Genomic DNA, 23401 nt, shown 5'->3' with positions numbered 1-23401 from the left:
TTTAAATTAGTAGAAGATGCCTATGTAAATTAAAATTAAGTTTCTGTCTCTTTCTGCATCTTGTAACAACAGTTGCGTAGATTTCTGCCAAATTTTAAAGGTACACAAGGGATGATCTGACTTTACATCCAACCGTCAGCATAGCAGCACTTCACACAGAAGGTCTGTGCAGAGATCTCCTGAACAGTTCACACTGAAGTACAATCAACGGCCACGACGAATGCCCTGTGACAACAAATGCCCTGTGCGTCCTGACTCTGTGGACAAGGAAAACCAACGCTCTTTCAGGACTGAGCCCCAGATTGAAGGCTCGAAGGGCAGATCTTCAGACTGCAAGCCACAGAGCTGCTTCTCACACGGGCAACTCTAGGGGGCTGACTCCAGGCTGAGGAGGGGCAGGGAGGCACTGATTTTCACTGCATTGATTATTTACCCTAGCAACACGGAAAAAAGTCTCCACTGTAACATTTCTATTCTCTTGGAATGTAAAAGCCTGTCTAAACCCAAAAAGAAAGACAGCAGAGAAAAACATCTGGATGTGTGTCCAAAACCACCATACAAAATTAAAAGGCAAACAGAAAAAGACCAAACAAATTCTAAGTCACTAAACATAGTGTGGAGTTCCATAGCTTTGCAGAGGCACCTCACTCTGCCAGCACTTAAGGAGCTCCTGTTTGCCTGGGAGCTCCCATTCAGCTTTAAAAAAATAAACAAAAACAAAACCCAACAACATATTTTAGACTTTTATTTCAATAATAATAATAACCCATGTTTGCTGTGGAAAATCTGAAAAATCCAGAAAAACAAAGAAGAAAATAAAATGAATATAACCACATCCCCAGTAATAACTTCAATCAGCACTTTGGAGTACATCCTTTCAGATACTTTTCTATCCATAAATACATGTAGCAATTTTCTTTACAAAGATGGAATAAAATTATATAGACTATTTCATAATGTATACGTGCATATTAGTAATAATATTAGATACCATTAAGTAAACAATTACTATGTGCCAGACATTGTGCTAAACACTTTATACACACTATCATTTAGAGCTCATAACAATCTCACAAGATAGTATCATCTACTTTCCCAAAGTATTACCTACTTGGACTCAGGAGCCTAACTGAGTTCAAATCCCAGCTCTGCCATTTGCTAGCTGTATTAGGCAAGTTACTTAATGTGTCTCGGACTTCTCATTGGCAAAATGTGAATAACAGGAACCTACTTCATGTGATGTTGTTATGAGGATTAAATGAGTTAATGTGTGTTAAGCTCAAAACAGTGCCTGCCACACTCATTAGGCGTCAACCTTCCATATTATCATGATCACCCAAGATCTCACAGCCAGTTGGCACATCAAAATTCAAACCTGGGTCTGTGTTCCTTGCTATCAATGGGAAGACGGAGAAGTGCACGTCCAAGACAAAATCCATCCCCTCAGCATGTCAGCAGGAATCAGAAGTTCCTCTATGGTCTTTCTCAGATACTGAAATGTTGATGACCCCAACCAACAGCCAAGTTCAATTTAAAGTGTATTGGCTTCATGAGCAAGGACAACTCCCACATCAGAGGCTGGCCTTTTTTTTTTTTTTTTTTTTGCGGTACGCGGGCCTCTCACTTTTGTGGCCTCTCCCGTCGCGGAGCACAGGCTCCGGACGCGCAGGCCCAGCGGCCATGGCTCATGGGCCCAGCCGCTCCGCGGCATGTGGGATCTTCCCGGACCGGGGCACGAACCCGCGTCCCCTGCATCGGCAGGCGGACTCTCAACCACTGCACCACCAGGGAAGCCCGAGGCTGGTCTTTTTGACAGTACAGAAGTTCCTCAGGACATCGAAGGGGGCTCAGCACAGCTTCACTGGGTTGGAGAGAGTATGACCATCAATCGGCTATAAGGTGCTCCCACTGGATGCTCTGAGCCACAATTCTTCTCTAAAGACATTTCTTTAAAAATAGACTGCAGTGAGCAATAATAAGACCACACATAAACAAATGCAGAGGAGAGAGGAACCGTCCTCCAGCATAATAGGATCACCAGGTCTCCAAGTCCAAAGAATCCCTTTGTCAGTCTCTCAGATTCCTGCTCCCTGACACTGTCCTGGTTCATCAACCTCAGGCCTCTGCAAGAGCATCCTAACTGGTCTTGCTGTCCTCAGTCGCCCCTCCCCAAACCCCCTTCTTACACATAGCCACTTAAGCCATATTTATTCCATGCTTAAAACTCTCTGGTGGCTTCAAGTGCTGGGCAATTTGGCATGGTCACCTGGCCTACACTGCCCCACACTCCACAGGACCATAGCCTTTTGCCCACACAACAGGCACACAGAAGCCAGCTCAGCTTCAACGACCCCTCCTCCTACTGCACTAATTAAACCCATTTGCAAACGCCTACTCACCCCTCAAGACCCAGTTCAAACACCCCATCTATGAGGCCATCCGACGTCCCTTACAGAACCAATCATGCTATATGGTGATGACAGAGCACTTCAGTCACCCACTTAGGGTGTGAACTCTGGGCTCCTCCCCAAAGTGTCAGTGCCTACCATGTTTATAAGTCAGAAGAACAGAATAACCAACAGTCACGAGACAGCCACGAGAAGAGAACAGAGATGGGCTAAGTTTGCACACGTCATAGAAAGCAATTTAAACTGCATGCATAGTTTGACTCAGTCATAACTTAAAAGGATGCAATCCCTGTTCATAATGAAGGAATTTTCGTTTCTTAAATCTAAAGAAGCATATCTGAGGGATTCCCTGGCAGTTCAGTGGTTAAGACTCGGTGCTTTCACTGCTGTAGCCTGGGTTCAATTCCTGGTCAGGGAACTAAGACACCACAAGCCCCAAGGCGTGGCCAAACAAAGAAAGAAAGAAGTATATCTGGATTTCCAAGGTAATTCTTCCATAAGCAATAAAAAGCACAAGAACATTGTAAACAGCCTGATAATACAAAACAAAACTCAGATGAAAAACAGACTACAACCCCGTATCTGATAAATAACTTTAGGTTCCAAATATTCTTCTGAACATTTCAAAACCATGGGGCTGGAAACAATCTCACGGGATCTGGCCCAGTACCAATGAAAAGAAAAGTAATTTTTCCTTGGGAAAGTTTTGAAATCTTCTGTTTCAGCCCAGTGACTGATGCTGAGAAGGGAAATAATACTGGATCTCCTGGCTCCTGGGAAAATGGAGTGCAATTGTACAGACCTCCGTTCCTCTAACACGATAAGTTCTTATTTTTTTGTCTTTTTAAATGGCTACCCTGAAGTCAGCATTTTCACATAACTTATTTTGCAGAATAATTACATGAATTCTAATCTAAATCCTTTTCAAAGGCTGAGCAAGAACCTAGACCTCCCCCGCCACCACTTCCCCTGGACAGTTGGCAGTGGGGGGCAGCCTCTCCTCGGGAAGGTGCCCCACTTCTCACCCATTCTGGGAGGTGGCAGTCTGAGGAGTTTTGCCATCTCTGATACTCAAGCATCTTCTTTTAAAAACCAAACACCTTGAGAGATCAGCCACTCCTTAAACCCATCTCTAACAATGTAATGAAGATTACAAACTAGGAGAAGACTACAAACAGAACAAAGACAAGCAAATGCGTGTTCTAGAAAAGAGGACAATAAAGATAACTGGGCTTGTGAGGGGCCTGGCCCAGACGACAGATTTCACCAAGGCGAGGGCAAGGACAAAGACACTCTCCGGGCCTGCTCTTCCCTGCAGGAAGTGTGGAAGCCTGTCAAAACGCTTTCTGTTTCAGAGGGAAGGGGAGCACGCGGCCTCCGAGTGACCACAGGGCTACATTCCTATGGCTGCCTATCAGCTCTGCCATTGCACAATAAGAGAGCGCCAGGGTTTTATGAGCTCAGGATAAATAAAAACTCCTGCAGCAACAGCCAGCAGACTGGTGGAGAGCCCCACGCCATCTCTGCCTGCGATGGTTTCCACACACCATGCAACACTGCAATGTTCTGGCTTGATGGTTTTTAACTTAAAAGTAGGACACAGGAATGACTGACTTAATATGAAGTTTTATGAACTGGGGTTTGGGAGGGGCAGATTCCCAGGCACCGCCCATCAGAGATTAGGAGGAACACGGGAGCCTGAACCAGAAATCTGCCTAACCTTTTAGTGAGTTTACAAGAGTGTTTGGGAAGCATGTTGATTTCTAACAGTCTTTTAAGATAGAGCTGGTACCTCCAGAAAGTGCCAGATGGTTCTTCTATATCAATCGGTTACTCCCCCCTCTCTGGGTGAAAAGCTGGGGGCTCTAAAAGTCCTTATCAGTTGTTTGGTGGTGGTAATCATTAAAACCCACCCTCCCAGAATCACCCTAAGGACGGCAAGCGAACACTATCGCCCTCCAGGAGCTTCCCTCTGAATGGCCCTGGAGGAACACTGAAATGTGGTGCTGTGCCAGTGACTGAGCGATCAGCTCAGGAGACAGAAACTTCAGGGCCATTGGGAGGAGGGAGTCACAGGCCCCAAACCATTGCTCTGGAGCACAGAAACTCAGAATGCAAAGAAGGTAGCAGACATAAACCACAGAGTGTCAACCTAAGGATAAATGGCTCACACTTCACTGGTCTCCACCCACGCAGTTTAGTTATTTCTAGTCTGCTTAGAAAACCATCCTCAAATAGGGACAGTCTTTACTTCACAGTCAAAGAGAGCAGTACTTCATGATCCGGCGGAGAGTGGTGTTTCTCAGAGAGAGGACCATAAAGGTCTGCAGCAGAAGGGTCGGCACAATGGATGAAGATGCAGATTCCTGAGGTCCACCCTGGCCTACCAACCGAACCAGAATCTCTAGGGGGGAAGCCCACAACCTGCATGTTAACAGGATCCCAGGAGGCTCCTTCCCCACACCAATCTGAGAACCACAATTCTCAAGGAGATGCTTCCCTTTAAAGGACAGAAATGAAAGATAGCCTTATCATCATGTTACCTCTGGGATAGTATATGTGAGAGAGCTGTGTAAACTGTGAAGCTTAAAAAGCTGGTTCACTTCTTTTTTTAAATTTATTTATTTAATTTATTTATTTTTGGGTCTGCGTTGGGTCTCCGTTGCTGCGTGCGGGCTTTTCTCTAGTTGTGGCAAGCGGGGGCTACTCTTCGTTGTGGTACGCGGGCTTCTCATTGCGGTGGCTTCTCTTGTTGCAGAGCATAGGCTCTAGGCACATGGGCTTCAGCAGTTGTGGCTCACAGGCTCTAGAGCACAGGCTCAGTAGTTGTGGCGCACGGGCTTAGTTGATCTGCGGCACACGGGATCTTCCAGGACCAGGGCTCGAACCCGTGTCCCCTGCATTGGCAGGCGGATTCTTAACCACTGCGCCACCAGGGAAGCCCCAAAACTGGTTCAGTTCTGAAGCTAGAGGGCATGGCTTACAGAGCAGCAAGAGAAATCACACCAAGGGTCAGTTTTCCTCTGCACACCTCCAAAGAGAAGGCTCCTGAACAGGGATGTGCAGGTCTAGTCCCTGCCAGGGAAACACCACTAATGTCTATAATCAATCAACCCCCACTGGAAGCTTATCATCTATACTGTTAATTTCCAATCTTCATGTGACTTGAACATCTTACATCTATGCTGCAGCACCAAAGAGGTAAATGTACAATTTCAGAATCTGTGTACAACAACTAAAAACAGAATAAGCCTAATTTCCTACTAAGGGAGTAGAATGGCAAATAGCATCAAACTGCTGGGTTTAAAACGGCTAAATATCACTCAGGTGTCTGGGGGAGGTTTTAGTGCCAGAGCTGCTGCTAACTAGCTGTGGGACTCTGTTTCTCACTCTATCACACAAGCGGCAGGGCGGGCTCATCTGAGGGTCTCGTCAGTTCTGACTCAGGGATAATGACCCTTGGAACAAAAACACCAAATGACTTCCTCCACCTCACAGAGCCGCTTGATGACAATGCCCTAATGAAACGCCAGAACAGGACAGCTCCGAGAGGCCAGAGGCAACACCTGACTCCCGCTAGATGTCCATCACGGCCTTGCCCAACCAAGACTGTTACGTGAATGGCTGGCTGGCTGCATCAAATTTCCAAGCACAGTCTCCCCTGGACATCACAGAGCTGGAAAGGGAAACGAAAACTGGGCTCGCTGCCTAGAAATAATTCCTATAATCCAAGATCAACATCTCTGATAACACTGGCCTGTCCGCCTCCAGTCCACCGCCAGGCCTGCCAGGCCTGCCATCCGACGCCCAGACAAGTTCTCACCTGAGGGCAGACCGCTCAAAGGACGTCTGCTCTTTCCAGGACGGCTGGCCCTGGAAAGGGCCAGAGAGGAGGCCAAAGGATCTCAGCTCCTGAATGCCCCCTTCTCCCCCAGATTCCAGTTTTCCCACACAATCCATCAGAAGAAGTTAAGCACTGGCCAAGCATGCAAACTCATGAAAAGATGCTGATTCCCATCAGACTGGGAACACTTCTTGTTGATCCAAAAGGAACTAAACCTTTGAACAGCTATACAATTATACCAAAACCTAACCAACTCCCCAGCCCATTTCTCCAGGGAGCTCTTCTTGGTGATCAGTCACACAGATCTCCCCAATTCCACAATGCCCATAGAAATTATTGTACAAACCACAGATTTCTGGCCGTGGGTGATATCCAAATCAGTACTTTACATTCAGGATTCCCTGCCTCCCTCTTTATTTACTATGGAAAGATGCCAGACCCCCCTCAGGATCAAAAAACTTGCAGACATTTGATATTCACTCCCAACTCTGAATACTACAGACAAAAATGGTTTCTCTCCAAAGTTTTTTTTCAAAGCTATCAGGTGCTAATCTATTTTTAAAGTCTTAACACTGTAGTTTCTGAAATGAATGGAAAACTTTCACTGCTGTATATGCAGAAAAAGCATAATGCTTACAACATGGTGGATGCTCAAAACTACTTGCTAAAGGAAGAAATGGACACTGCAAATCTCCTTCTGACCGTGCGACAAGGGCATACCACACCCACCCCAAGAGGGCATGAGGGTATGAAGTATTCATTCGGCTACCCAGTATATACAGAGCATATAATCCGTGCCTGACACTCTGCTCAGCATTAAGGCTGAAGCGGTGAACGAGGGACAAAACTCTGCCCTCCGGGAGCTGGGCTCTAGCAGGACACGGCATCAGATGCTCAAACACCAGAACAGGACTAGACCCATTTTAGGGAGCACCACCACCCTGAATCTGTCCATTCGGGGTTTCCTGTGCGGCTTGGTGAGCTACTGTTCATTGCGTGATCATGACACCTGCAGCCTCTCCGGGGACCACCTCGGCCTCCCGCCCCTGAAGGCCTCGCACATCCACGCACCCGGCACTTTCACTTCACCGAGTTCCCAGGAAGAATATTTAGCAGGACGCTGGTTAGAAGCATCACTACTTTCTAATTCACCATTCCATATTGCATTCACTCTGTGAAAGTGAACAAAATCCACTTAGGACTGGGCCTTCCAGGATGTAGCTAAACACCCACTCAAATGTCATTAAGACCCTACTACATAAATCTCTAAAAGAACTGAAAATTCCTAATCAAAACCCTTTCCACTCCACCAACCGGAGAGTCATTTCTACAATAACGGGGTTCTTTTCTTTCTTTGGAAGGAGGGTTATTATCTATATTTTGTTCTGCCCAGAGATGGGAAGGCTGATGATGGATGCAGGCACCTGAACAAGGAGAGCCGTCCAGCCCTCAGAAGCCTCAGTGAAATGCGAGAGCTGTATTCACATCTCAACCCTGAATGCATGTGACCCCTCCCTCCATTTCTCAAGCAACGGTTTCCTCCAAAGGGGAAGGAAACTGGTAACACGCATATGAGCAAAGCAAGTGGGACATGAGAGAAGTCAGGGAAGGTGGCCATGAGGAATGCTTCGGGAAAGGCAGTCCACCGAGAGGGGTGGGGCAGGCTGTAGCCACACAGCCCCCGAGCCAACAACCCCTGCTCAGAAACAATGGTGCTTAAGAGACAATGGACCATGAGATCTTCAACTCTGCATTTATCAACTTTAAAACCTGTTTTCCAGTGGGTAACATATTAATATTTCAACTCTTAAAACATAAGACAAGACAATCCTCCAACATAATTAGATGAAAATACTGGATATAACCCAACCATCAGTTTGGGAGGAAAAAAAAAACGCCAACTATTTGTTAAGCCCTGCTGAAAATTCTTCGCTGATTCCTAGAACTCGGGCCCCAAGGCCCTCCCCTCCACCCCAGCTGCCATCGGGCATTCCTTGAGTCCCCTACACACCTAAGGGGCTCCGCTCCTGCCATTTCCTCTCCCTAGAACACTCTACTCCCCTCTCCATTTCTCCAGTCAACACCAATGTGCCCTTCATGCCTCAACTCAAATGTCATTTCCTCAGGAAGTCTTCCCTAGTCCTCCTCCTTCCAAACTAAATTAGGACCCCCTATTATACATGCATCCCATCTCTTTCCTTTTAAACTTCACAGCACTGGTTGGTGTTGGTTTTGTTTTTATTAACATCTGTCTCTGGGCTACACAGAAAGCTCCCCAGGGACAGGAACTGTGTTCACCTTGTTCAGTCTATACCCCCAGTGCCTAAGCACACAGAATGGGTAATTGACAGAATGAATGAGAAGTGTCCAGGCCTTTCTAAAACACCAGAGCCAGTGAACTACAGCCTGAGGGCCATATCCAGCCTACTGCCTATTTCTACATAGCTACAAGCCAAGAAAGGTCTCTATGTTTTCAGATGGCTGAAAAAACAAAAAACCCAAAAGAACAGTATTTTGTGGCGTGTGAAAATTACATGAAATTCAAATTCCAGAATCCATAAACAAAAATTATGGGAACACAGCTACACTCATTCTACAGTTGTTTCTGTACTATAACAGCAGAGCAGAGTAGTCACAGAGATGGCACTGATGGAAGACCTAAAATATTTACTACATGGCCTTTTACATAAAACATTCACCCACTGCTACAACAGTGCCCTCAGAGTCAAGACTGTGGGCATGAAATACAAGAGACCTGAAAATGAAGGACCGACGGTAATCCGTCTTTTGAACCCCTGATGCCTGTCATATTTACTGGGCATTCCTTGAATGGCAGGCACCTCCATGACATGTGGTGAGAATGTCATTTAATATATTTGAGAATTCTGGCTGATCACTTCTAAAGGGCTGGAGCTCACACCAAAACCAGCGCTTACTGGGTAATGACCTTCTACTCATTCGTTGAACAAACGTCTGCCTGGGCACCTACTTTGTGCAGGTGCGTTCTGGGAGGGCAAGGATGCAAACAGCAGTGCTTAGAGCCTCATGAGCAGGAAATAGTGTGGAGGTCACACTACCATGAGGCCTGTGTGACAGACAGTGGGAGACAGAAAGCCACTGCGACATCACACCTGTGAGACTATACCTGCCTTTAGGAAACTTACTCATTGGGAAGCCATGAAAAATCCATGGAAAGTCAGGTCTCGATAAAAGATTTAAATAACATTTCAAGACCCCTGAGCGGACGCCCCAGGGAAGAACAGCTTAGCAGAGCCATTTAGCCAAGAAGGCTGGTTCACCACATCTATTTTGTACTGCACACACTATGATTACCCAAGCTAGCAAATGTTTGTCATTAAGCTGAGAGCAGTTTCAACACCAGAGAATGTGCATCCTTCCCACAAAAGTGCGTTAAGAATAGGGATGCATGATTGTTCCGTTACGTGCGACTCAGAAACCAACATACACGTCCATTTGTGCACCATATGCCTTCAAGAAAGGGAGGAGAGGGAGCGGAGTGCATCTGCTGACAGTCTGATATGCTCCTTGCTCCAGGGACCGTGGAGATCTGGCAGAGCAGGGTCATTCAAGCTTTACCCCCAGTCAGTCACATGCTCTCTCTTCCCTAAGTGCCAGCTCACTCCAGAACGGTCTCCTGTGCCTCAGATCCCAGGAAAGCTCAGTGAGAAGCCTCCAGCACCTCTACACACACACACACACACACACACACACACACACACAGGAAGCATCAGTTTCTGTCTGTTGTAGCAGTTTCCAAATGTCTAGTAACAGGTACCATACATCCTGGTAACGAATCGGTAGGTAAAAATGTTCCTGGTGCTTTCATTCTGCATGAAAAGGACAGAAATCAAATGCAGTAAGGGAAAAACCACTACATCTTATCTAATCCCAAACCACTGAAATCCAAAGCAAAAAAAAAAAAAAAAAAACTGATAATAGAATTAGATACTTGGCATTTTGGACACTCACTGTTCCCAAAGTCTCTACTAGCCAAGAGCATCTGAGTCTATCTTCAAGATCTCAGACAAATCACATCCCCTCTCCGGCCTCCATTCCCTCATCTGTAAAATAAGGTCCACATCCCTGAGTTTATGAATAGAAAAGCCTACCAAGAAATTCCAATATCAGCTTTCATTAAGACTCAAGCGGTAAAACATTTTGGAAAACTTCAACAAAACCACAGCTCCTCCAGAGAAGGCAGAAAGTCACTTTAAAATAAGAACCATATGATAATACAATAAGCAAATTGCTTATTTTTTTTTCTTTTTAACCCGTCAAAAGAAATGGTATCTATAAAATTATATATAACTAGCTGAAGCTTGAGCAGGGTTTAATCCTCACTAACCTACAATCCCCCTTAGAAATCAGGGTCTGCCCTACCGCTGAGCAGCCCTAAAGGGAAGCATTAAAGCTTATGGGAGTCAGTTCTTAGATCTGAAAGGTGAAAAGGAAGATAAATTGCTAATTTCCACTTTTACCACCATAAAATTTTTACGCCCACAATTCAGAAGGAATTACTGTACAATAAAATTCATCATTTTGGGGCTTCCCTGGTGGAGCAGTGGTTAAGAATCCGCCTGCCACTGCAGGGGACACGGGTTCCAGCCCTGGTCTGGGAAGATCCCACATACCACGGAGCAACTAAGCCTATGCGCCACAACTACTGAGCCTGCGCTCTAGAGCCCACAAGCCACGACTACTGAGCCCACACACCACAACAACTGAAGCCCGCGCACCTAGAGCCCGTGCTCTGCGACAAGAGAAGCCACCACAATGAGAAGCCCGCGCACCGCAACAAAGAGTATCCCCCGCTCGCCGCAACTAGAGAAAGCCCCCACGCAACAACGAAGACACAATGCAGCCAAAAATAAAATAAATAAAATAAATTTTTTAGAAATTAAAAAATTTAAATTAAAATTTTAAAAATCCTTCTTAAAACACACCCCTACTCTGAAACCTTACATTTTGACTGTTCCCTTCCTTTGAAAAGGCTTGCCTGTGTTTCCATTTCCATTGTTTTTATAAAGCAAACCCTTTGTCTCGGGCATGCTGTCTTATTCTGTGACTAATTCAACTTTACATACCAAAATATTCCATAGTCAGTAACCTACATGAAAATCAATTTCTTTTTTTTTAAAGAAATATTCTGAACTTACAAAAAGACAGATAGAATAATATAACAAACACCACCCAGTGCTAGAAATAAAACACTGCAAAGACACTAGAACCCCCCTGAGCACTCATTCCCACTCACGTTCCCCTCTCTTCCCAAGTGGGAACCACCATCCTGAATCCAGGGCTCATCACGCCCACACAGCTCTCCCACTCCCCATGCAGCATATGTGTTTGCATGATCTTCTTAGTCTTTACATGAATGGTACCTCTGTATGCAATCAATCTGTAACTTTGTTTTTCTTTCTCAATTTTATGTTTATGAGAGTCATCCATGTTGACACCTAGCGCTCTCATTCCTTTATGTTCACGGCTGCATAATATTCCATTCTATGAATGTACTACCTAATTGGCCAAAGACACCACTTGTTGTTTCATATGGCTGCCATGTAGTGCCTACTCTGTGCCAGCTATTTTCCAGAATTCTCAAAACTAACCAATGAGGAAGGTAAGATTCCCATTAGACTGAAGAGGAAACTGGGACAGAGAGGTGGTATAGTTTGCTCAACACCTGTGAGTGGCAGATTCAGGCCGCAAGTTCAAGTCAATCCAAGTCTAAAGCCACACTCCTGACACTGCATCTTGCAGCCCCACTTAGGTAGATACCTCCATCATTCAAAAAATTTTAATGAAAAAACCTGATGGAGGGCTCCAAAGTTATTTGAGAAAATCTGAAACAGGATGCTCTATTTTCTGTTTTAACAAACAATTCCACAGGAAATTCAGCTGTACACAGGGACAGTCCATATATACAGTGAGGACAAGCCTTTCTTTGGCAAAAGTCCCTGTGTACTTGCTCAGATCACTCCCAAGTTTACACCAATGCTTTCTAAGTAAGCCCGAGTTGAACTGCAACTCTGCTTGGCTTCCTTTGGAGAAAAAGGCTGTCTGCACCCACTTAAAGAAGGGATGGAAGAGCCTAAAAGAACACAGTAATCAGACTCTGCCTGAAACAGCAGGAACTGAGCTGACAAAGCTCTAAAAACGACCTGGGGAGCAGCTCCAACTGTTGCTGGCTTCGGAGATCCTGGGAACAGCCCTGTGCTCACAAGGCCAAGGGCGTCAGGCTCAGCCCACTCTGCTCTCCACTTGGCGAGCTTTGCAGAGTTTTCATACATCCCAGCCCAGCCCTGCTGCTCTGGAGAAAGCCCAGCTTGTAATACGGAAGAGAAGCGAGAGAGAGGAGTGAGGGTGGAGGCTCACAGGAACCAGGCAGGGAAGGAGGCTGGGAGAGAGACCCAACTCCAGGCCAGGGCCCAGACGCCCAGGTGCTGGAAGCAGGAGGGCCCCTAAGAGATAATGGGATGCCCCAAGGACAGGGAAAGCTTCTCAGCACCAGAATCAGGACTTCTGACTCTAGTCTCATGCTTCTACACACTGTGTAGAAAAAAGATTACGGAAGCCTCAAATGGGCAAGGCAGAACTGGTTGAAGCAAACGTTTCCCTCCTCTCCCAGCCAAAATACGGAGCAAGCAAACAGTCTCTGCTGCTTACTGTCTGTGTGACCTTAGCTGGAGTGTCTCTGCCCACTGTGGAGGAGACTGCAGTGGATTATCTTTTAAGGGCCCTGCCAACTCTGACTCTCTCGGTCTATAGCCCTGAATGCAGTAACACTTAGGAGAGGTCAGAGTATATTTCTTGTAATTCCAACACCCCCACGAAGTAGATACTACTGCTATCCCCATTTTACAGAAGAGGCAGCTGAAGAGGGTAATAACTTACCCAAGGGCAGGAAGCCTACAGTAATGAATGCCTGGGAGGGTTACACAGGACATCCAAAGGACAGGGGTGGGGAGGGGAAGGGAGGTGGACAGAGAAGGGCCCGAGGCAAGGCACAGAGGGAGATAATGGCTCCAGGGACTGAGAAGCCCCCAGCCACTCTGGCCTAAACCCAGGTAAAGGGCTTGAGATGGGGACGGGGACAGAGTCTGAGGAAGAAGTGGGGAAAGAAAGACAGAAGGGCTTTAGAGAAAGGAGGGTATGCAAAAAGTTAGATTGTCAGAGGAGCTAGGCTGAGCTGGGCATCGGGGGCAGCCCCAGAAGCTAGGCAGGGGGAGCAGGGGAAGGGCGTGTGGGCGGGTTCCCGGGAGGCGGGTGCGGGGCTGCGGGGCGCGCTGTCCCACCTTGAGCACCGTGACGGCTCCCGCGCTGTGCACCTGGAAGTGAGCGGGCGGCTCCGCGCCGGGCTCGGCCGCCTCGTCGGGGCCCGTGTAGCTGAAGCAGGCGTCCGCGATGTCCAGGTGGCCGAGGGGCTGCGCGTCCTGCGGGTTCTTGAAATAGTAGAGGTAGCAGCGGCGCGCGTCGAACACGAACCAGCGGCTGCGGTAGCCGCGCAGCGGGCCCTTGCCCGACAGCTTCTGCAGGTAGCCGCACAGCCGCGCTGGCTCCCGCCCCGGCCCTGCCCCAGGCTCCGCCGCGGCCCCCGGGGCCGCGCCCTCGCCAGAGCTACCCTCCTCCGCCCGGGCCCCGGGGCCCAGCATCGCCAGCCCGCGCTCCAACCGCCAGCGCCGCGGCCCCCAGCGCCTCGGCGCCGCAGCTGAGCCCCCTCCCTTCAACCCCGCCGCTCCGCACGGCTGGCGGGCGCGCAAAGCAGCCTGGGACTTGTAGTCCCGCCCCCGCCCGCCCCCGCCCGCCCCCGGGAGCGCCTGCCCGCACCCGGGGCGGTCCCGCAGGCGCCCCAGAGGCTGGTCCGGAAGAGTCACCCCTGCCCTCTGTTCCTTTGTGTAACCTGGGGCTCAAAAGCTCGCGCTGCCGGGCTGAAACATTGTTCTATTTCTTTATGGGAGTGTGGGTACTTGGAACACGCATTTCTCAAAATTCATCAGGGGGCCCCTTAAAACTGTACATTTCACTCTATGTAAATTATACCTCACTAAAAAACTTTATTTTTAAATCTTTGCCCTGCCAGATTCACAGGCTAGTATTACAAAAATGAGAGAGCCTATTGCTTGGCGCTGAGTGGGTGCTCAGTAAATGTTTATAGAATGTGTGAATGAAAGCCAAAGCACTTCCCACCTCTCCAGACCTCAGTTCGTTCACCGATTTCAACAAATATTTACTGAACGCCTTGTATGTGCCAGGTACAGTTCCAGACACTGGAGGACACAGCAGTGAACAAGCCAATCATTTCCCTGCCCTCATGGAGATAATAGTCTCGTAAGGGAGAGAGATAATACAAACTACATAAAGAAGACAGATAAATATATACTGTGTTGTATACACGCTGTGATGAAATTTTAAAAAGGACTACCACTTAAATAGCATGTATTACTTACCAGTGCTTTGTATATTAACTCATTTGAATTCTCACAATAACTTCAAGAGGCAAGTGCCATTGTTTTGCAATTAAGCAAAGTAAGAGGATGGTGGGATGTAGGGCAGGAGTGGCAGGCTACGTTCCAGAGGGTCAGGGAGGCCCCTCTGAGGAGGTGACATGGAGCAGAGACCTGGGTGATGTGAGGGAATGAGCAGTGGAAAGATGTGGGGGAGAAGCAAATACAAAAGTTCACTTTACTTGAAGAAAAAAGGAAGGTCATAGCTACGTTTGTGAAAGGGCCAAATCAAAACAATATCTCATCTTCGTTTTGCATGTTTTTACACAGACACACTAACAGACGCAGGTGGAAAATCGAGCTTTCTGAAATGGACATGGATACCAAATTAGACTGCTTACTTGGAGACAGGTAGCAAGAGTGAGCTTACCCCGCCAGCCAACCAGCTACGGGCTCTATGTTAGCTGCCACATGACCACCCCTTTCCCCAGGGTCCGTCAAGAATCTGGCTGGCTGGCCACAGCAAGGACACCTCTACCTTAGTGCCCTTTGGTTCTCTTTGAATGCAGACTGATGGAATTTGTCTCCTAGCTCTGCCACTAACCAGAGGTGTGACTTTGGGCAACTTATTTTACCTCTCTGAGCCTCAGTCTCTTCATCTATAAAATGGGGACAATGTAAGTAGCTACTTCATACCATTGTTCTTGTAAGGATTACAAGATCATGTAAAAGTGCTTACATAGTAAGCACTCAGTATATCAATTATTATTATTATACAGTTAGCGTTGATGTTCTTTGAAATCAGCAGGTTCGGAGAGGGGGCTCTAGCAGCCCCAACACATGGGAGGCCAGAGAATGTACTGCAGAGATGGGATGGGCCACCCTCAGGAGTGAGGGAACCATGTTTAATTGGGGCCTTGCCATGGGCAAGAGGGGCTGTGATTAGTTGGCTTATGGGGAAGGCAGCCAGGGTGGGAGGTGACCGGGAAATCCTATGGAAAGGGGAAGAGCTGGGAGAACTGAGACTGCAGTACACAGCTACACACAGGAGGTATACAGGAGGCCACAGGGCGGGAGTAGGGTACAGCCCACCTCCGCCCTCAGCTCTGTCAGTGAGTTGTGCAAAAGTAGGGGTGACCAGAGACTGTCGACTGAGAGGACAGAACTAAACCCTGTGGGGTATCTGGTAGAGGCAGATACCTGCTAGGCAGGAGGAAAGCATCCTTCACGGGTGGCAGGAGTGAGCGCCCCACCCTGGGCAAGAGTTTGGCCTGGCTGGCCGGGTCTGGGCAGATGGTACTAGACAAGAGACCTTTGCCGTCCCTCCCAGAGCTGGTGTCTGTGCTTCTCAGTGGGCAAGCTGGCCTCAAGGCTGACCCTCCTGCACTTGAACTTCCACTCTCTCCCTGTCATTTTAACATGCTCGCAGGCCCTCCCCTCTTCCTTATGGAGGCCACACCCCATATTATATCAAACATATTAAAATGCTCCACATCCCATAATAAACATAATTTTTGCTCTAAAAATGTTTGAAGGAATTTCTAGAATTATGCGCTGGATAGTATCTGACTATGAGGAATTCATTTTAATTTACGTTTGGCTACCATATCTTGGCAGTCATCATGTCTATTGGGAATCCTGGCTGAGTGAGAAAAAACCCAACCTATAAATTGTTTTCAAAGGGAGTGACATTTTTATGATAACTATGAAGTTGACATAATGTTACACTTTGTAGACATTTAATGAAATATTTATCAATTTTGATTTTCCTCTTTTTCTTGGGTTTTGCAGCCAATATCCTTTTCTTAGGCTACAAACATTTCCTAGGCCCCTTGAAAGCTGGCAGACCCGGGTGCTGGACCTACACTATCTACTGATAAAAACTCTATATCTAAACTCTCCTGGTCCTTTGCCAGGCTCTGGCCAGGCCCAGAATGTGGCATTCTGAGGAGGCTGCTCAGCCACAAGCCCAGAGACCCCAGTGAGAAGAGGCAAAATGTGGAGGCCTCAAAGCCGGTGGCAACATCTCAGCAGAGGCCTCTGGAGGGCCCCACGTCTCTGCAGAGCCAAGCGGAAGAGTCTCAAGGCTCCAGGACAGACCCCAACACCCTCTGGATCCTCCAGACTTCTCCCAGGCCCCCCTGCCCTGCCAATTCTCTCCTGGCCACCCTGGGATGCCGGTTATTTCATAGCAAATCCTGCATTGTGTCACCCCCCATTCCTAAAGCTACAAGCTGAAGGGGGCTGGACAGTGAACCTTCATCTCGTCTCTCTTAACACCTCTCTCCAACTTTATTTTGGACAAATTTTTATATTTTATGTAAAATGCTAAACAAATGCAGCTTCAGTTTCCACCCTTTTCTAACCAGATCACCCCCGTCCAGGCCCTCCTACATGGACCTTCTGGGCCTGCCCCTGGTGGTTCCTAATTCTTTGGCACCCTTCTTTGATGGCTTATTGACATTTTGCAGTTTCCAAAGTCTCTTAGATTAAAGGTCAATGTCCTGTGGTCAGACGCCAGCTTTACACAGCCTACATGCCTTCCCCCGTGTCCAGTACGGGTGAGCTTGGTGCCAGAGGGTCTGCCCTGCCTGCCCACATGAGCCCCTGCCCCCTCGAGCCTCTCAGGAACCAGCGACCAGAAGGAAATGGCCAACCCAGGAGGAAGTGGCTGCTGTTTACTGAAAAGAGGAAATTTGAGCAGTGAACTTGGTCCCACATGGCCAGCCTCTGGGCGAACCCCAGGGAACACAGAGCCAGTGACTCATCCTACTCCAGTTTCCCCAGAGATGGACAGGGTGAGAGGCCTCTGAGGAAGCACCCAGCCACATTGCCTTTGCATCTCTCAGATCCCAGGGGACAGAGCTGGCTAAGACACCAACCTGCCACAGGAGGAGCCCACAATCCCATGGGGAGCCCAGAGAGGAACGTAGACCTTACCACCTGATATGCTGTGTGTCCTTCGGTGTGTCTGTGCCCTCTCTGGGCTGCAGGTTCCCACCTATTCCACGAGGGAATGGATGGCAAGGTGATCTCCAAGAGCCCTGCCCCACCTGCTCTGAGATGGATCAGTGGCGTGAGGCAGCTGTGAGGGCCTGTGGTCATTCTCCCTATAGCTCCCCAGGCCAGCAGAGGCTCTGTTTTTTTGAGCCTCCATGCTCAAAGGTCTCTTGATTCTTCCAGTCAATACAACCGACCTAACCCTTCCCTTCAGAGTGCTATGTCATCCTGCAGGCCTGGCAGCCCACTCTGGTCAATGCAAGCATTACCACTTTGCAACTTCCCCTGCCCTGCTGGAGAAGCTGCCTTAACCATCCTGCCACACACAGATGGCACCAATGGAGGCCTTCCGTGCCTGAGGCAGAGAGGACTGGCAGAGCTGGCTCCATTTTCAGGGGGTGGGGGGGACACAGTGCAACCTTGGTGGGGACTTGTTCAACCCGGAGCACATCTGGAGGAAGTTGGCCTGGATGGGGAGGGTACTAGAGTTCATGGGGCAAGGCTGGTGTACTGGAGCTGTGAATGGGCGGAGCTCAGGAGGGTGGCAGAGGGAACAGGGAAAGCCAGACCATCTTCATAGCAGAAGCTGCACTGACCAGGGTGAACAGCTCCCACAGGGAAACCCCCACCACCACCAGGGAGAGGGCTGTCCACGTGCTTCCACACAGCCCTGCACCACGCTGCCTGCCCTCTGGCTGTTGGGGGGGACGGTTTCCCAAATAAAGAAGGGGCTGTGTGACATTAGGTGGATCACCCAGTCTTCCGTTGCCTCAGTTTCCTCATCTATAGAATGGGGCATAATAATAGCATTTACCTCCTAGAGCTGTTGTGAGGCTTAAACGAGATAACAAATGCCAAGCAATTGACACAGCCCCTGATGGGTGGTAAGGCCTCAGAATGGTAGCTGATTCATTTAGTAAACGTCCCCAGCCCCTCCTCTTTGCCTCCGCCTGGTGTTGAGTGATGCTGAAACTCCGAAAAGGAGTGGGCCTGGCCCCTGCTGCAGGAAGCTCTTGGTCTAGGCAGGTGGGGGAGCTTCAGACAGGGGAGCCCCCCAAGGGAACCCTCTCGGCCTAGATTTGCCGTCTCCAGCTTCCAGGAGGCCTCATTTCCCTACCAAATTGGCAGGCAAATCTACACACCTGTGGTTCTCTTTCCTGGAGGGAAGGCATCTGGGGTGCTGGGCAAGCTCCCAGCCCCGGGACCAGGTAGCCAGGGCTCAGATAGGTAGAGGCTTGGGTGCCCCTGGGAGCTGATGGGGGGTGGAAAGCTTGCAGGGGCTGCGTGTGAGGCCCGCCTAGGAGTTAGGGAAAGCCACATTGCCCAGGAAGCAGGTGAGAACTGGACCCCAGGGGAGGCAATGGGGCTGTAGCTGCAGGGGCCCCGTCCTTTCTGGTTACTCTCCTGTTTCTGGGCCTGGCACTGTGCCCAGGACACTGTAAGCCCTTCTACCTTCCCCACTCACCTTTCCCAGGGGCCCTCTTGCGGTCCCCTTCCCAGGATCCCCATCCCTCAGCCAAACTTGAGCTCAGATTCTTCCTCCCTGCTCACACAAGCGCTGGGACTGCAGCCTCCACTGTGAGGCCCAGCCTGGGAGGTGGGGGCATTTTCATTGAAGTCTTGAAGAGATGCTGTTCTGATGATAGAAGTTTAGACATCATCCTGGTTGGGTAAAGGGGTTTCCAAAGGAGTTTAAAAGGTGCTCGTGCAAGCAAAGCAATAAGGAGACAAGACCTTGGAGGGAAGGTCCCAGAAAGCAGTCAGGATGTGATAATGGGCAGTGAGGACACCCAGAAAGAGCTGATCTTGGAGTGAAGAGGAGAATGTTTTAAGATTTGTTTTGTATTTTGAATATATTGACAAAATATTTATTAATTTTGATTCAAGGCATTTTTTAGGTACTTATAGAATTTGAGTAGCAAGGAAAGGAGCCCCAGGCAGGGGAGATGTCAAGAGCAAAGGCATGGAAGGCAGATGCAGCATATTTACTAGGAACCGGTGTGGGACACCCAGGTTCTGGTCCCAGCCCTGCCACTGACTTACTCTTTGTCTCAAGCAGGCCATTTCCAGTCCTGAGTCTCAGTTTCCCATCTTCACAATGGGGACAAATGGAGACAGTAATGCTACCTCGTCTACCTGTTATAAAGAGGAAAGGCAATCATATGTATGTATTTGAAGTGTTTGGCACATGACAGGGGCTCAACATCGTTATAGATCTACTGTGGGCCTCCATTTCCCAGCTGTGAAGTGAGGGGAGGGGAGACGGGGACAGGACTAAGGGAGGGGCAGCCGCAGCTGTCCAAGCTGTCAGGTGTGCCAGGACCCGTGGCGGCCATCTGGCCTCCAAGAAACTATAGAGCAAGAGTTCCAACATATGGTCCTTGGCCCCTGATCTTCCCAACGGGCCCTAAACTGATCCCTACATACCCGTCCCTTCTTTAGTTCTCATGAGCAGACAGCATGCAATTTTGTAGATTTTCATTTTTGCATGGGACTCAGAACCACTCACTGGTGAGGCCAGATAATCTATAGAGAAATAAATTTACGTCTTGTTCTTGCTGCTAAAACTGAGAGGTACAACCGATGGGGGAACGCCTCTGATCTGAGGGGTGAGTTCCCTTTCCTCCGGGGTTGTCAGGACCCCACAGTCCCAGAGCAGGGGTATTCTGTGGAGTAGGTGGGGCTGGCAGTGTTCTTAAGACCATGGTAGGCCTAAGGCACTCTTGCTTTTGGAGTCTGCATCTCACTATGTAGCAAATAAATAAATGAATAAATTTAATGACACATCTACATTTGCAATTTTAAAATTATATACAATATAATATTAATATTATATATAATTACAGTATTAATTAACATTACATATATATTATATATGACATAATATTCTAGATATCTTATGTATAATACTATATATAATTTTTCTTTACTTTGAACTTTTTAGAAATGATTACTTTTATGATTTTCCTTCAGAATGATGTGGCTTTGAGAATTCATTTAATTGACAATTGGTAACAATCTGTTGGCAGTTTTCCTGAACACTTGGGGATTCTTGTGAGGTAAGACAATCTGACCTCCAAACCATTTTCAGATATGATGAAACTTTTATGAATACTAAATGAAGCAGATGCAACAATATATTGTATAGACATTTATTATGCATTTGTTGTGATTTTGCAGTTTTCTCCTTTTGGACTTTGGAGCCAATAGTGGTAGAGTTGTTTTGTTGTTGGTGTTGTTTTTCAGGTCTCAGACTTTTTTTTTTGAGTTGTGAGTTAAGTTGTATTTGGGGTAAAATGAGGACTATAGCCCGGGAGACAGCATTTCAGATAGCTCTGAGAAACTGCTCCAAAGGGGTAGGGGGGGAGGTCAGTATATACATGATTTTGGTGAACGGGGGTATGTGCAGCCCATTTTTGCAGAGACTTGCTGCTGATCACGAGGAGCAGCTATCACCAATAATGATTTTAGTGCTTTTCTAGACACGAGGAGATGCAAGAATTGGGCTCATAAAATCTTCCGAAAATATCTGGCCATCTGAAGGATTGTTGTGCCAGTTTTTCCCAGTGCCCAGAGGGCCTCTTTCCAGCCCTTGTAAAGTTCTCAGTACCTGGCCATTGTCCTGTGAATGAAACAGAGCTGCCTGTTTGGTGGGAAGACATCTGTAGGGAGCATCTCTGGGTACTGCCCTCCTACCCCAACAGCCATGATCTATAGGTGAAAAGGTGAGCTTGCTCAGTGACATCAAGGGGCCGAAAGAGTCACGGTAAAATTGGTGACCTCTCTGAGTCAGCATCAGCCCCCTCCCAGTTTTTCTTGCAAGCTGGGGGCCCCCAAATGTCTGAGCTTGGGTATATTATTTATTCGTCTATTCGTTCGTTCAATATTTCCTGAGCGTAAATGACTACAACCCCTAAAGAAGGCAATTTGGCAACATCTGTCAAAATGACAAATGCAAATACCCTTTTGACTGAGCAATCTCTCTTCTGGGAATGTGTTCCACGGATGTACTCACTCTTACGTTTAATCAAATCTGTATAAGGTCATTCACTGCTGCATTGTTGGAAATATTAAAACACTGGAAACAACCCAAATGATCGTCAGTAGGGGACTGGTTACAAAGATTATGGTGCAGCCATGCAGCTGTAACAAAAAGAATGACATCCCTCTATGTACTCTTAAGAAAGGAACTCTAAGATATATTACTAAATAGTTTTACAAAGCAAGGTGCAGAACACTGCATAGGATTCTACCCTTATATAACAAAGGGAGGAAAATAAGAATATACATATTTACTTGAATATGCATAAAGAAACCCAGGAAGAACATTCAAGAAATGAATAACAGCGGTTCCTTGTGGGAAAGAGATGGAACTGGGTAGATGGGGGTTAATGCCTAGAAGGAGAACATTTTTACTTATACCTTTTTTACACTTTTTATTTTTAAAAACCATGTGGATGTATCACGAATTTGAATGATAATTTAAAATATACCAGGACTTCCCTGGTGGTCCAGTGGTTAGAACTCCACCTTCCAGTGCAGGGGGTACCAGTTCGATCCCTGGTCGGGGAGCAAAGATCCCACATGCCTCACGACCAAAAAACCAAAACATAAAACAGAAGCAATATTGTAACAAATTCAATAAAGACTAACAAAAAATGGTCCACATCAAAAAAATAAAATAAAATAAAATATACCTATTGAGCATCTAACTGTGCCAAGCACTATTCTAGGGACAGAATACAGTGGAGAATAAGGCAGACAATCTGAGAAAAAAGAAATGGGATCATTCATTCTCCACTCACTACCATTGTGGAACAAATTCTAATGGAATAACTAACTAAGGGGCACGAAAATGCAGTGTTCCTAAACTAAAATGAACATATGACTAGAATTTACTGAAAAGCCCACTTTGGCATTCTACCCAGGAGGCTGGCTGCCAGCAGCACTTGGCCATGTACTATGTTCCCACTGCACAGGCTCAAGAAAGAAGGAATGGCAGCGTTAGTGCTGGGGTTCTGGCCATACTCAGTGGGTTTCCATCAAAACAGCTGGAAAGACACTGACCCTGAGCATCTTTCTGGAGAAATCTGAGTGCTCTCCTCCTGAGAAGGTATGCCAGACTGAGCATCCTCGGGAGAGAGTAATTTAATGGATAATCCATTACCATCTATTGGTCCTACAGGAGAAGCATGACCTTGATGGAGAACCTAGGACAAGGAAATTTCGATGAGACAGACAGAGACTTAGAATTCTGGGGACTTCCCAGCAGGGGGATTGACTTGGAGCTGGGGCTGATGTTTATTGCATGTGCTCCATGCCTCCCCACCACTCCCTTGCATCGGATCAGCTCACTGGATCCCCAAACCCTACCAGGTGCACACTTTTTCTCCCTTTCACTTTTACAGATGAGAAACTGAGACACAGCAAAGTGAAGTACCTCCTCCAAACTCACAAAGCTGGCAAAGGGGGAGCCAGGATTCTTAAGTCGCTTAGACTGACTGCAGAGCCTGAAACCTCTTAGTTCCTCTCTGGACACCTCTGGGCACCCAGGGTTGGAGAAGGAGGACGGGGCTGCTCCAGGGTCCTCTGTCTGTCCCAAGACCCAGCCCTTAGTAGTTGAGCACAGGTGATGAACTGAACAGTGGGATGTGGAACACTGTCAGAGAAAACCCATCCCCAGT

The 23401-nt window shown here is 47.6% G+C and overlaps 1 protein-coding gene across 2 annotated transcripts in view; it reads right to left on the bottom strand.

Moving 5' to 3' along the window:
• The window catches only part of TBC1D2B (TBC1 domain family member 2B), a gene marked incomplete at its 5' end in the record, with an annotated part of 81328 nt that extends 67403 nt beyond the window's left edge, over positions 1-13925 (bottom strand). For both annotated transcript variants that reach the window (XM_082851967.1, XM_082851968.1), the window contains one exon: positions 13569-13925. In XM_082851967.1, the coding sequence (XP_082708093.1) occupies positions 13569-13925 (357 nt within the window). The remainder of the gene's footprint in view (positions 1-13568) is intronic.
• Positions 13926-23401: the final 9476 nt, after the last annotated feature.

The sequence above is a fragment of the Leucopleurus acutus genome (genome assembly GCF_964270905.1).
Source record: "Leucopleurus acutus genome assembly, chromosome: 1".
Lineage (NCBI taxonomy): Eukaryota > Metazoa > Chordata > Mammalia > Artiodactyla > Delphinidae > Leucopleurus > Leucopleurus acutus.
Note: the sequence above shows the minus strand (reverse complement) of the source record. Positions and strands in the feature narration are given on the sequence as shown.